Raw genomic sequence first — 15,437 nt, forward strand, 5'->3', positions numbered from 1 at the left:
TTGATCACTATCACCAAAATGCTCTCCCACCGATGACCCTTTCACCTGCCCAGCTTCATTCCTAAAACTAAATCTAGAATTTCCTCTTCTCTTGTTGGCTTGTTAAGTACTGGTAAAAAACAATGTTCTCCTGAATGCATTTTAAGAGTTCTGCGCCCTCTGTACCTTTCACACCGATTTTATTCAAGTTAATATTAAAGTAGTTGAAATCTCCTACTATTGCTATCCTATTGTTTCTGTACTTCTCAGCAATTTGCCTACATATTTACTCTTCTATCTCCTTTTGACTGTGTGTGGCTCTATAGTATAATCCCAGCAGTGTGATTGCCCTTTTTTGTTCCTCAGTTCCATCCAAACGGTGTTAAATATGTATGCCATGTAACAGGTGGCATTAGCATATAGGATGTTATGTGTGTCCCAACAATGTTGTGTAATCAAATGAAATCAAAAAGCAGTAAAGAACATTTGCGTCTGTGGGGCTAGGCACCCTTGTAGTGCAGATACCTGCCAGGAGCCAAACGTAAATTGTGCAGAAATAGTTTTGAGAACTTGGGGAATTGTCACTCTAATGGCATACCTAAGATGATCTGATCAAAAGTAGCACGTTTACTCACTAGGGATGGGACACCTAAGAATAGAGCTCAAATTCAGGACCGTTAATTGAAAGGGTGAGCATTCAACATTTTAGAATTAGAAGTTATGGGAATTGTTATTTAGGACACTTTCATGGAAACTTCTGCACACGTTAAATTCATTTTTTTTCTACCAGAAATACCACAATTTCTTTTATGTTGAGTATTGCAATCCATGGACCCTGAAGCTTATCTCATTACAGAAATAATAGTAATGGTACAAAAGTGCTCAGGCCAAATGCACAATAACTGGTTGTATGTTGTGTTTGGTCATGTTACTTCATACTGTAACTTGCAATATTTTAAGCTGGTTGAATATGTCCAGAAATTCCATATGCTAATATAGTTTTAGTATTGGAATATTGCAAATGTAAGTCATTTCTATTAGTTAGCAATCAATTCCCAGCAACTCAGTGTTACTCTGGCTATTTAGGTGATATGAAGTAGAAAATCTATACCCCGGACAAATGTGTGTATAGTCATTGCAGTGGGGATAATCCAGTGTTTAGTTATGTGCACAAACATAAGTAACTCACAGTTAGTTAGACACTGAATTTCCATGGGAGTTCTCATGATCTAGAGGTTTAGAGGTTTTCGGCCACTTATGCTGTTTCTCTAAGATTCTGCTGATTTCCTGCTGAAGTGGGAGCTATGCATTAATTTAAAAGTCAATATATGGACTGGCGAGATGAAAGGTTAACAGTAATAGCAGAAAGGGTGTACTCTAGGCCAGGATTCAGGCATGCTGGAAATTCCTGCTTGGCCTTGTAGGGGCAAGGACCTCTGCCCACCCCTTACAAAGCCAGCAGAGTGAAAAGTTGTGGGGATTTGGAGCAGGAACTCGGAACATCAGAGTTCCCGCATCCCTAGCTTCTCAGTTGGTAGGGGCAGAATGCTGTGAGCATATGCCTGGATTGGGCTACCAAACAACAGAAATGGTGCCCACCTGTGCTCAAGACCCAGACTGTAACTTTTTTTTTGAAAAAGCTTTATTACAGCACACTTACAAAGACCATTTTTCGGACTTGCTGGCCTCACTAACCTGGCAGATGCCCTAGATGTGTTCCTAGTGCTATATGTGTCATGCCAAGTCCAGTTATGTTGAATAACATAATTATGTTGTTACAACTTTTCTAAAGATAGGTTATAAAGTCAATTCTGTGGTATTTGCAGGAAGCGCATTGCAATAAATTAACAAATGGTACATCACAGCCATGTGCCTTTGAATTTCTCCCCACACACTCCCTGTGAATGCCACTGGCAGTGTGGGAGCATAATACAGGCTCTTGTTTGAGTTATTAGGTGAAACCTACTTTTATTGTATTACCTTAATTTATTAACTTTTACAAATTAGCTTATGCTATAATTTATTGGAATGTTGTATCAAGTAGTTATTACAGTGTTTGAGTTGTTTGTGAAAACATCAATTCTAACGTGGAATACTTTAGAAAGAAAGGGCTGGATTTAATACTCTCCCCTTTGACGGGTTTGAAGGCGGGGAGAGCATTTAATTGGGCGAGATGGTGGTGGGTGGCGACCCTGCCACCGTCTCGTCTCCACCTCAATTAAGCCTGTGGCGGGAAGGCCCATGGATGGCCTTCCCGCCCCACTGTCAATTGAGGCCTCTAAGTGGGCAATTAATACCCAATTAAGGGCCTCTTCCTGTCCCCGCCAGTATTAGCCCAGTGGCGGTAGGGCCTTTCGCCATGCAGGGAGCACGATGAGTAAACCTGTGCTGGTTGCTTGCCGGCTACTGCGGGGGTGGTGGTGGGGGGGTTTCCTCATTCACAGTCACACAGGCCAGCTGAGAGCTACCCCCTTCCCTGTGATCCCCCCCTCCCCCGCCTGCGAAAACCCTTCCACCATCACTCACCTGTGGCCTGGGTCCATCGATGATCCTTGGGCTTGGTTGGGTGCATTACCAGCTGCAGCCACTGCCTCCATGGTGATGCTGCTGAGTAAAAGAGCTACTGGCCTCTGATTGGCTGACAGCTCTCAGCGGGCAGGACTTCCGTCCCTGGGGTCCTTAATCCCAGGGAAGGCCAGCTGCTGCCAAGTTAAGTGCCTGATTGGCCAGGCTTCGTACCTTCCTTCACAGCAGATGGGTCCTCTGCTACCAGTGGCGGACACCTGAAGAAATCGTTTAAAAAAAAATCTATCATTTTTGCAGCTTCTTTTAGGGGTTTGCCTTGACACCTTAACCCGCTATTCCCCCAGTCAGGCCAACTGCACTTGAATATCATGCCTTGGGAAGTGGGAGCCCCAGATGCACTCCCTACAGCACACCCCCCACCCCACTCCCTACCGGGTGATGCCAATGGGATTCAATCCTAGAAAGGATTGATTGACCTTCTTCAAGGAGTATACTAGCTCCATTATGTGCAAAAATATAAAAACAAAGATTTTTGTTCGGCCTTTTATTCACAGTCAGAGTAGCATTATGCTATTCCAACAGTCCAAGTCGAGGCTTCAGAAAGACACCATTGAAACAAGTCGTCTAGGTCCATCCACACCATTTGGAACAGATCTGTGTCTTTGCGCAAGGGAATTCTGTTCCACTGAACTTGTGCCAATGGAGTGGGGCCCCAAAGGTTCTGCTTGTAAATATGTCATGTCTGTTATCAGCCAGTTAATTTAATTTAAATTAATTCATGTCATTAATTCAGTTCAGCTGAAAGGTGATCGACATGAAATGTTAACTCTGTTTCTCTCTCCACAGATACTGCCTGACCTGGGTATTTCCAGCATTTTCTATTTTTATTTGAGATCCAGCATCCATGCTATCTTGTTTTTCAATTAATTCATGTCTGAACCAGTTTGTATCTCACTATAGCATTTTCTTCAAAGATTTCGGGATATATTTGAAATGATAACTTGATTTGTTGAGAAATTGTTCCAACCATCCAGATGAAATTTAGTTGGGGTTCTGTCAGACTGCTGCCACGTCACATCTTGTGTGTCTTACACCTGTTCCCCAAGGGAGAAAGAAGTAATAGTGTCATGTTGCAGCAAAGGGTTTAATCTTTTGAGATTGAATTGAAATTCAATTTATCATTCAATGTCATGTTCTTTCGAAGCAAGTGTAAGGCAACAGGAGGTAGATTACTATAGTTTTGGAGGCAGAAATTTTCACTACAGGCCTTCATTTACTGTATCAGAAATAAGTGTTGTAGATTATAGGGCAGGCATTTGTGGAAATATGGCATTCATTGTTCAAAGAATATAACAATTGTGTTCATGTTTCTGTAGAGTCAGTAGGTAAACATTGCTTCTGCAATTTTACTCTTCTTTCATTATTGCTTTCTTCATGTATAAGTCAGCTATTAATATTATAACTGTGAACAATATTCACTAATGTTTCTGATCAGAAGCCAGGAGTATCACATCTGAAAACCAAATATAGAATCACAAGGGGCGGGGGGGGTGGAGGGAGAGGGAGGGGTGCAAGAAGTCAGAAGGCCAGTGTACACTGTTATTAACCATTTAGATGCACGTCAAGAAAAATGTAATTTGGGTTAATATGATGCATCACTGGCAATAATGCCGTCATTAGCAGGGATAGGGACCAACGCATTGCATCACGGACATTTGACAAAATTATTGACTCAGTCACAGACATGGGAGCAATTAATCGTATATAAAGTGTATAGCCAATCTAATGCCATCAAGACACAGTCCAATTTAAAACACATTTCTCCCTATTTAGTGAGATAACCTGGCATTGTTTTTGCTTGCACAAGTATTCAATGTCTGCCCACACACTTGATATAGCGATGCAGAGACTTCGGATAGATGTCCATCTATGAGGAGTGATCTTGATCTCTTTAACTCTCTCTCTCCCTCCATCCCTCCATCTCCCTCTCTCCTCTCTGTGTCTATCTCTCTTGCCTCCCTCTCTCTTCTGTGTTCATCCCTCTCCCCTCTGTGACCCCTCTCTCCTCGTGTCTCTCCCCCTTTGACCCCTCTCCCCTCCCTCTCCCACCTCTTTACTCCTCTCCCTCTCTTCCCTGCACCCCTCCCTCTCCCCACCCCCGCGCCCCTCCCTCTCCCCACCCCCGCGCTCTCCCACTCTGCCCCCTCTCCCACTCTGCCCCCTCTCCCCCCTCTCATCACCCCTCTTTTGCCTCCAGCCTCCCCTGTCCCAATGCCCCTTTCTCCCCCATCCCTCCCCCCACCCCGTCCCTCTCATCCACCCCATCCCCCACCCCATCCCTTCCCCTCCCCCGTCCCGTCCCCTTTCCCTGCCCCCCCACTCCCTTCCGCCCCTCCCTCTTTCCCTCCCCCTTTCTCTCCCTCTCTCTCCCCCCTCTCTCCCACTCTTCCCCGTCCCCCCACCAACTGTCTCCCTTCCCTGCCCCCCCTTCCCCCGTACACCAGGCATGGAAACACTTTGCCACTCTGGCTGTCCCTGTACTCTGAGGGAAACCAGGGCGTTTGGAGAACTGAGAATTTAGACTGCCGAAATTAAAAAAAAGCTTGCTCTGCCTCAGAGAAGTCTTGCCTTTCTAGTTCTATCATTTGTCCCTGTGTGCTATCCTATCTGTTCTACTCAGACCAACACTCCAGTGCTGATTCTGCAGGTCAGACACGTGCTGGGAGCAGCTGATTGACGGCTCCAGTCTTCCCAGCGAGTCCCACCGAGTCCCACCTTCCCCGCGCTCCGATTGAACAGAGGTCCGTGCGCGGGCAAACCATTCGCACTTTTGATTGGCGGGCCGGATACTAAACTTTGGCGGGCTGTAGGAACTAGCCCAATGCCCCAATCCTTCGTAATTATTTTCATTCCTGATAATTATAAACGTCTTGCTCCAAGCCTTTAAACTTGTGTTTTAAAATAATTAGTGGCTGGGTTGTTTTAAAACACAAGTTTAAAGGCTTGGAGCAAGATAAGTAAAATTACCAGGGACCTCAAAATTTGTATCACGGACGCTGGTGTCCACGAACGAGTACATTGCCGACCCCTGGTCATCACCCCTCTCCTAAAAATCTAATCCCTTGACCTCACTATCCTTGCAAACTACCGACCCATCTGCAACCTCCCTTTCCTGTCCAAAATCCTGAATGTGTTGTCACCTCCCAAATCCCAGCCCATTTTCCCAGAACTCCATGTTTGAATCCCTCCAACCAGGTTTCTGCCTCTGCCACAGTTCCAAACCTGCTCTTATTGAAGTCATAAATGACATCCTATGTGACCTTTGCAAAGGTAAACTATCCCTCCTCATATTTTTCAACCTGTCTGCAGCCTTTGACACGATTGACCACGCCATCCTCCTCCAATGCCTCTCCACTATTGTCCAGCTGAGTGCGATTGCACTCGACTGATTCCATTCTTATCTATGTAATCGTAGCCAAAGTATTACTTGCAATGGCTTGTCTTCCTGCTCCACGCCATTACCTCTGATGTCTCTCAAGGATCTACCCTTGGCCCCCTCCTATTTCTATTTACCTGCTACCCCTCGGAGACATCATCTAGAAAGACACGTTTTCACATGTACGCTGATGACATCCAACTCTACCTCTATTTGACCACTCCACTGTTGCTAAATTGTCAGGCTGCTTGTCTGACATCCAGTACTGGATGAGCAGAAAAAAGTGTTTCGAGAGGCATAATGAAAAAAATATGGTGGTAATGTGCAGTGATCAGTTCAGCCATGAACTTATTGAATGGCGGAGCAGGCTCGAGGGGCCGAGTGACCTACTCCTGCTCCTAATTCAAATGGTCGTATGTTGGTATGCTTAAATATGAGGTGACATTGCAGTTCACTCTCTGGATGCTGCTGGTGAGGTCATTGAATTTCTTACAATACTGGAGGCACATCCTCTGTGCAGTATTGCTTGCATCAAGCACATTTCCCCATTGCCGTACAACCCATCTCAGTTTAAGAGGTGTTCCCTCCTGAGCTGTACTTGCTGCAGCAAGATTTGGTGCCCCTTTCATCAGAGTACTGTGTCCTGTTTTTCCAAAACTTCTGCCAGACAAATCTTCAGCTTGTTTCTGCAACCAACATTGCAGATATAATTTCTCATTTAAGTTGCTACAGGCCTTCAGGGTCTGTGACAGCACATGAAATGCCTTCTCCTCTGCACCATCTACTCTTCCAACTCTAGTTTACTTTGCTCCACAATCACAAGCAGAGTCCTCAGCAACCATCCTGCTGGATTATGAAAGTCTGTCCTTAAACCCTTCTGCCTTGGCACCCATTCTCAAAAGCCCTCTCAAAATCGACTTCTTCACCTGTGCCTTCCCCTGTAACTTCCCTCACATTTGCTACTTGGTACCATATGAACTCTTGTAAAATTGCTAATGATTTTTGTTCTGTGAAAGGGGCTGTATAAATATCAGTAGTTTTTGAGAAGTTGTTAACACGATATAATGCGCCAACATGAAGGCTGAAAGCTTTTTGCAAATTTAGTATCACTTCATGCACCCTGAGGCAATAGCTTAAAATTCAATGGAATTTTCCTGCTGTGGTGCAAAACAGCACAAGAGTTGAAAGGTGTAAGAGAGAAAAGATAAGACAAATGAGGAAGTAATGATTAGGTGAAAATTGATCCCTTTTGAATATGCAAGAGATGTGAGAGGGGAGCTGTATTCAAGTACTGAACAGAATTTTTTTCCCCCAAAAATATACTTTATTCATAAATATCTTTAAAAAAATACAACACAGTTCAAACTAGCACCAAATTGACATTCCAAAAAGTGCAAAGGAAATCAGTTTTTTTCAATACAGGAGTGAGTTGCCTCACAACCCTTCCATTCCATTTTACATGCCATGTACATTTTACAGAAAACCCATATTTGGTGTATACAGCCCGAGGTGTTTCCCATGGGTCCAGCCCCTCAGTTCACTTTGGTGGGAGGACCTTACACTGTGGTCTTTCCCCATTGAGCCTTTGCAGCGGCTGTCCCAAGCTTTAGTGCATCCCTCAGCCCGTAGTCCTGGACCTTGGAATGTGCCAGGCTACAACACTCGGTCATGGACAACTCTTTGCGCTGGAAGACCAACAAGTTTCGGGCAGACCAAAGAGCGTCTTTCATCGAATTGATGGTCCTCCAGCAGCAGTTGATGTTTATCTCAGTGTGCGTCCCTGGGAACAGCCCATAGAGCACAGACTCCTGTGTTACAGAGCTGCTTGGGATGAACCTCGACATAAAACCACTGCATCTCTTTATAAGGAACTAAGAGTTGTTGAGGGGAAAATAACTTTTTAACTCACAAAAGGAAACTAAACTTTTCTGAAGCACCTTTTGGTAATAGATGAGATGTGATCACACTATTTCAAGGCATGGAGGAAATTGAGATATGGTAATTCAACCACTGCAAGTAATCAATCAACATAGAAGCCTGTAAGTTGATTAAGAGTAGGTATACATTTGTGTGAAAGAGGAAGATAGTGAAAGAGGACAGAATTAGTGGCAAAATTGTCATGAACTAAAGAACAAATAAAGCAATTTGAGAAAGAAACTAGATCGCTATAAATGTAGCAATGATGGAAGTTGTTTAGAAGTGCATGGATAATGACCCTGTCAAATGATTTAGAGATATTCGGGCATTGACAAAAGATTCACCAAAGTGTTCAAAATTGAGTGATACAGGCAGCAAGATCATCAATGGAATGGCTGCAATAGTAATTGTTGATTAGCCTAGAATTTTCAGGATGATGGCAAGTAGAGTTACCAGTAACTTCCAGAACTTCAGAAAATAACAATTTAAGGACACTAAATGGATAATTTGAAAGGTGGGAGAGATTACCTTTCCTAGGCATAGGCTGCAAGACTTAAGAAAGTTTATAGGGAGAAGGAGCAGTGAACAGAGAGTAAGACTCGGCAAAGGATGGGTTAGTTTGGAAGTGCATGTATTGAGGATGATGACTAATACTGTCAGGACCCAAGAGCAAAGGGGCTAGAAGTTAGAATAGTGAACCTGTCTCTGCTGGTTTCTTCCGCTTGATTGCTACCTGATTCTGATGGAAAGGGGCAAGCTCTTTTGTTGCCTGCCCTCCTCACCACGTGCCGACATCACTTCAGGACAGTCAGGAGGGTTCCTGGGCTGTCTTGAAAACTCTGCCTGATACACTAGCTCTGTGGCTCCTTCAAGAAGGGGGAATGTGTGCCTTTTTTAATTCAGTCATGGGTTTTAGCATCACTGGCAAGGCCAGCATTTATTGCCACCCCTAATTGCCATTGAGAAGATGGTGGTGAGCTGCCTTCTTGAGCTGCTGAAGTCTGTGTGGTGAAGGTAATCCACAGTGCTTTTAGGATGGGAGTTCCAGGATTTTGATCCAGCAACTATGAAGGAGCAACCTGAAGTATTAGACTGCATGTGGGCCGTACCGGAAAGAAATCAGAATGCATCTTCAGGAACATTGGCTTACATCCATCCACAGAGCAACAGATTCTGTTGGCTGAGTCTCCCTGAAGTGCTATTACTGGTACAGGCACCTGTTCTTAACAATTTAATTGACCCTGTCCCAGAGATTTGAGAGGGAGTCTTGTCAGGGGAAAAGCAGTGGACAGAAGCTCTGCCCTACTGTACTTCTGGAAGCACTGTTGGCACTGGCCTTTCTACCCACAATAGAAAAGTAGCATCTCACCATTAAAACTCACTCATACTTTGATTGCTCTGCTGGAATGCCTTGTTATAACACCTTTATGCTTTGTGCACCTGGTGACGTCAGCAGTCTGGCATTTACTGACTTATCCCTCAACTGTGTAGCCTGTGGGAATGTGAGTTCACACTACCCGTGTACCTCATTTGTTGAAGCATACCTAAGGCAAAGATGAGGAATTGAAGGAATATGTGAAGGTTATTGATCATGTCTTGATGGTTTGGGAGATGTTGGTCTGGTCACTGTGCTTAGTGTATTAAAGTGATTGGAAGAGCTTAAGTGGAGGATATAAGCATGATAACAGAATAATTAGGAGAGATTGAGATGAGCTGAGTGCATCTTTCTGGCTCCATATTGTTATTTTGATAGTTTTGAGTGTCTTTGATATATTGTCATTTACTGAGTATCCGAGAAATATAAAATTGGTATGAGTTTTGAGTAAACCAGTGTATGTTGTCGTCATACTAGATTGTGGAGTGCGATGGATCTGAGTTCTCGTAGTGAATCATGAGCTCAATAAAGACTTGTGTACATATTGGATTATGTAGTGTGATATACCTGTTGTACTCATGTTGGATCATGTAACTGATACTGTATTATTACAATCGATGTCTGTTGACTCCAGTGTTTGGAGTAATGAAACAAACTAGAATAAGAAATCAGTCCAACATAGCCCTTTTTATGTAAAACTTTTCCGCTGGACTTCTACTCTTACTCCTAAAATTCCTTTTTTTTTTACATGCTTCCTGCTATTATTAGTTTTTTGCATTAGTGAACAATTTTCTAGGATTGACTTTATCCATCTCTTTCATAATCTTGAAAAGTTCAATTAGGTCACTTTGAAGTCTTTTCTCCAAATTAACTCATGTAATTTCCTCATCTTTTCTTCATAACTGATATTTTAATATTGAGAATCATCTTGCTACTTGCTTCAGTACTCTCTCAGGCCTATGCTACCTTTTTATTTGGTGACCAGATTACACAATATTGCAAATGTGGTCTTACCAATACCTTACACAACAACAGTATTAACTCTTCTAATTCATACTGCAGGTAATCATTGAACAAATGAGCTAACTAATCATTTTTAGCAAAATTAGAAAATAAATGCTTAACACATTTATTTGATATTTCTCTGCTACTTTACCATGAGTGTTAACCCATTTATTTTGAACAGGTTATGTCTGATTATATAACACAAAATTGAATGGCGTTAAGCATTCATCTGCTAATATAGTAGCTTCTAAGCAGTGCTTCATAAAACTTACATAGGAATCCTCACCCCCTTTCTATGCTTTGTTGTTCTGTTTTGCAGATTGGTATCTACTTCAGGTCAATAACAGTGAATCCAATTTAAGATATTTTTTTATCTATCATCTAAAAAAAAACTGAGCTGTGGCCTGGGAATTAACACAGGACAGAGAAATATATAAAACAACTTGGCAGTTTTGAGCTGATCTATGCACATGGAAATAACAACCATACTGCGATGAACTCCTAGAATAGCACAGTGCAATTTTATCTATGAGGCAGGAAGACAACAGTATAGATATCTCACAGTGTTAATGATATCTCATTAGAAATTTTCTGTATTGGGAGTGCCTGGGTTAGCGCAAACAAAGGTGTTTTTAACTAGATTTGGACAAGGAATGTTAATGTCATTGCTTAGTCCAAGTGTGCCTTTGAGAAACAAATTGCATTCTTACATAGAGATATATGTAGATTTGACTCAACTTTTAACACATTTTAATCTTTTGATAAAAGCAAATCTTGAAGATGAAATTATACACAAAATGAGAGTTCTATCCTCAAGGTTCTTGAAGAGAATTTGTATTCCCTTGATGCCATTTCTGTATCACCTAATACACTTATGGGATGAAACTGTGCTCTGCAATATTAATAATAAATGTGTTAACACATTAAATAACACATGCCAACTTCAACTCATTAATTACAAGTTAACAGGCTGGAGAGCTAAAAACCTAGTAGTGGAGATGTCAGTAGGTGGAGTAGTTAATAGAATCACTAATAGCTTTTATCTTAATACTTTCAAATTTGTTTTGTTACTGATGATTCCCATCTCAGCTGTATGCTTGAACCTCAACCCCACTTCAAGAGCATTAACTACTTAAAGAACATCTACATTTATCACACTGCACCATGTAACTTTCCTGCAGGTCATTGTTAATTCACAGCATACAAGTGTGTTTCAGCTGCAGATTCATGCCTTCTTGGAACTGACAGCAGATCACCCAAACTCATTTCATTTAGGGAAAGTGTCATCTTGTTCAATTTAATTTGATCCCAATGCTTCAGTATTTAACTAAGACTTACAGCTGTGACTGAGAGGTGGCAACTAGTTGTCCTATAAGTATATAATAATAAGTATATAAATAATATTGACCTGAAGCATGCTTGCAATGTTTAGCATAATCACATTCCAAGCTGGATAGTGCAACACACTGGGGAGGGGGGGAGGGACTGATGTAGCGCATTTTAAAATTAAAACTACAGGACCTTAAGAGATATAAGGACGTGTTATGGTTTCCCTTCAAGTAACATCAAAAAGATCCTGTAACAAGAGCTTTTTTTAAAAAAGCAATTATTTGCAGATATGATAGAATACTGTTGCTTGAGTGCTTGATGCATGCATTGTACAACCATCCCTTTAATTTTGGTGGGTCTCTGTAATTGTTCCCTAGCACTGTTCCTCAGTCAGGAGATTTTTTTTCTAATTTGTTCCCATGGGCAATGCATTAAGAAGAAAGCATTCACACAATTTGTAACCTCATGCCATTCTTTCTATATGGCAGTTTACTTCCATTTTCTTGGGATAAGGATGATATTAGCAAGGTCGCATTTCATAGTAGCTATAGGTAGGTGGTGGAGCAATCCCCTCTGCCCCATAAATTACAAGTTCGTCCAGGCAATTTCCACCAATAAAATCTCCAAACTCTCTTCACTGAATAGAACATTTCTAGGAACATCTCAGCCGTGCAGCCCATTAAGTCAGCCTCCAAAAACTATATGGCCTGTCTTTTAAGAGTGCACTAGCCCTTTAATATGTGATGCACTTCTGATTCCTTATCATTAACCACCTAACACAGGTATATGAACTTTTCTTATGCACAAGAGAAACCACATAGGTAGATCATTTGAACTACTTTAATTGGGCAATATCGTAGAATCTGGTGGGAACGGGCTTGTGTTCTATCAGTATAGGTGTACCTGGGAGCATAGGCCATTTGCAACCAAATCCCAGAACAACCCCTAATGTTCTATGTTGTGCACATGGCTTCAATAAAGTTGAAATTGATTCAGTAAATTTGGCACACATAAGAGTTCAAAATGTAGAGCCAGTGCACCTCCCCCCACGCTCATTTGTCATCTTCCTTGATGTTAGGACTGAGTTTGGTCTTATGCATTTGGTAAACACATGCCCTCCATTAGATAGGGGTGTGCTGTCTTGGTTCTTTTTCATCAATAAGCCAAAAGATACAAATTCAGCCTAGTGTGCTGGTTTTGTTAACTGTATCTTGTGCATACAGTAGGGCTGCTATACTATCCCACATATTTGTACTCTTGAAGGGATCTTTTTCACCTTATTCCTATTTTATGGCTCTGTGTGTATAAAGAAGGGTCTGTATATTGTGCTTAAAAGAAAAAATGGTTTTCTGTCTTTCAGACTTCCAGTTCAAATCTTACCACTTCAGGTGATGAAGATGAAATCAAGTGGGAGAAGGAAGGCTACATTTGTGCTGTTTGTTTGGATATTTTCTTCAGTCCATATATGTGTTATCCTTGTCATCATATCTTTTGTGAGCCCTGTCTTCGGACCCTTGCAAAGGACAACCCTACGAATACGCCATGCCCTTTGTGTCGCACTGTCATCACAAGAGTCTTTTTTCAAACAGGTACAAAATAAAATAGAAGTGGTTTTCTGAGCAGTGTCTTCTATGATTCAAACACAATCATAAATATTTGCTCGTCAATTTCACGTTCTTCTGCCGGAAGGTACGCGGTACCCCTGGAGAACTAGCGTAAATGTTAACACCTTTCTGCCAAAGTAAGGGTGGGAGAAGCTCCCACACAAATTCTATCCCCATATCTTTTGTGTTGTATTGTGATTAAAGGAATCTTTTTCTGAATATATATGAAATCGAACAAAGGGGCTGAAAATCCTCAGGCCTAATGCACCAGTGGAAATGCAATGAGTGGGCCAGCAGTGATGCCTGCTCCTAACCTCACCAGAGTATCCAAGGCCAAGGTGAGGTTAAATAATACAAATGCCATCAACAGCTACCTGTGCTATCATTGGATGCATCTTGGGCACTCACCAAAGTTGGAGATAGAAAAAGCAACACTGGCAAGCAACTTGGTCTGCAGCCAGTGCTACCAATCAGGCTAATTTCTTTAAAAACTGCATAATTGATCCTCTTTGTAAAGAGACTGAAAAGATTGATGGTGCCGGGATTCTTTTGGAGGTACAGGACCAGACCCAATCATAGACTCAGCCCTACCACCCACCACCTCCCCCCCCCCCCCCCGACCCACCCAAAACGAGTAAGTCCTAATGTCGCTAGCAGGCCAAAAAATTGGGTTCATCCAGACCTCCAAGTTGCTGCACAGTAGGCAAACCAGGGTAGCGGAAATTCCTGTTTTGAGAATTTCCTCACTTACCATCTCTAATGCCAAGCACCATGTTTGGGATGGGCAGAAGTTCCACCTGCCCTAGGGCCTTGTGCAGATTGGAAGCTGGTGGGATTCTGAGCATAGTTCATGGGGTCCGCCAGAATCCCCCACCTCAGCTGGGCCTCCTGTACCCATCTTGCACCCCAGCACTGCCATTGGGGCCAAGGATTTTCATCCCGGCAGTTTCTTTGGGGGAATAATTTCTTCGATCCAAACGCATCTGTTAAAAAAAAATTCTTTAGCATTAGCTGTATAAATTGAATAATTTGTTAGATTATTTAAGATTAAAATACAAATAGCATATAATTTAATCAGAAGCAGTATGCACCAAAACTTAAGTTTGTAAATCTTATACTTCTGCCATAGGCAATGAATTGAATTGAATATTTTGCTTAGCAATTTTATTTTCTTACTGAACAACCATTCACAAAATGACTTTTACTTGAGGATTTGCAGTGGTTTCCAGACTGTGATTGACAGTAGTTATTTCAAGCAGTGAAATGCTGTTAAATGTCAGCACTGCATTGTTAATTGTCTCTCTCCATTTCAATTCATAATGTAAATACCCACTGGAACTGAAGGCTGTATTTAATATTAAGTCAGTCTACAATGTACATGCAGTTAGTATGTCCCATTACAGTAGTTCACACATTTAACCTGCATTTGATCTTATGCAACTTCCAACATTTGACATGTTCATCTGTTTAAGTATTTGTGCTACAAAGATGTATGTCTGATTGATTAGAACTAGCACCTTAACTCAACTTTTGACGTATAATTTCATGGAGTATGTTGTGTTTTTCTGCTAGTTTAATAATTGCACAAATAAGACAGTGCCAGTAGAAGTATGAAATTAAATGCATCTTGGGAGGAAGAATGAAGAGAGACAATATAAATGAAATGGTACAATTTTAAAGGGGGTGCATGAATAGAGAGACCTGGGAGTTTGCATACAAACCTTAGAAAGTGACAGGATAGTTATAAAGCTGTTTTTAAAAAAGCATATGGGAGCCTTGGCTTTATAGTTAGAAGCATATAGTACAAAAGCAAGGAAGTTGTGCTAAACTTTTATAATCACTGCTTACTTAGACCTCAGCTGAAGTATTGTGTCCAATTTTAGGCACCACACTTTAATAAGTATATCAAGGCCTTGGAGAGAGTGCAAAGGAGATTTACCAGAATTATAGCAGGGATGAAACACTTCAGTTATGTGGAGAAACTAGAGAAACAGATTATTAGAGTCATAGAGTTATACAGCACAGAAACAGGCCCTTTGGACCATCGTGTAGTGCCAGCCATCAAGCACCTAACTATTCTAATCCCATTTTCCAGCACTTGGCCTGTAGCCTTGTATGCTATGGCGTTTCAAGTGCTCATCTAAATACTTCTTAAATGTTGTGAGGGTTCCTGCCTCTACTACCTCTTCAGGCAGTGCGTTCCAGATTCCAGCCACCCTCTGGGTGAAAAGATTTTTTCTCAAATCCCCTCTAAACCTCCTGCACC

General features: G+C 41.9%; 1 protein-coding gene across 1 annotated transcript in view; it reads left to right on the forward strand.

Moving 5' to 3' along the window:
* The window catches only part of rnf180a (ring finger protein 180a), a 135,082-nt gene that overhangs the window by 75,104 nt on the left and 44,541 nt on the right, over nt 1-15,437 (forward strand). Inside the window, exon 5 of the mRNA XM_068026505.1 lies at nt 12,928-13,156. Within this exon, the coding sequence (XP_067882606.1) occupies nt 12,928-13,156 (229 nt within the window). The remainder of the gene's footprint in view (nt 1-12,927; nt 13,157-15,437) is intronic.

This window comes from Heterodontus francisci, chromosome 1 (assembly GCF_036365525.1).
Source record: "Heterodontus francisci isolate sHetFra1 chromosome 1, sHetFra1.hap1, whole genome shotgun sequence".
NCBI classification, from domain to species: Eukaryota; Metazoa; Chordata; class Chondrichthyes; order Heterodontiformes; family Heterodontidae; genus Heterodontus; species Heterodontus francisci.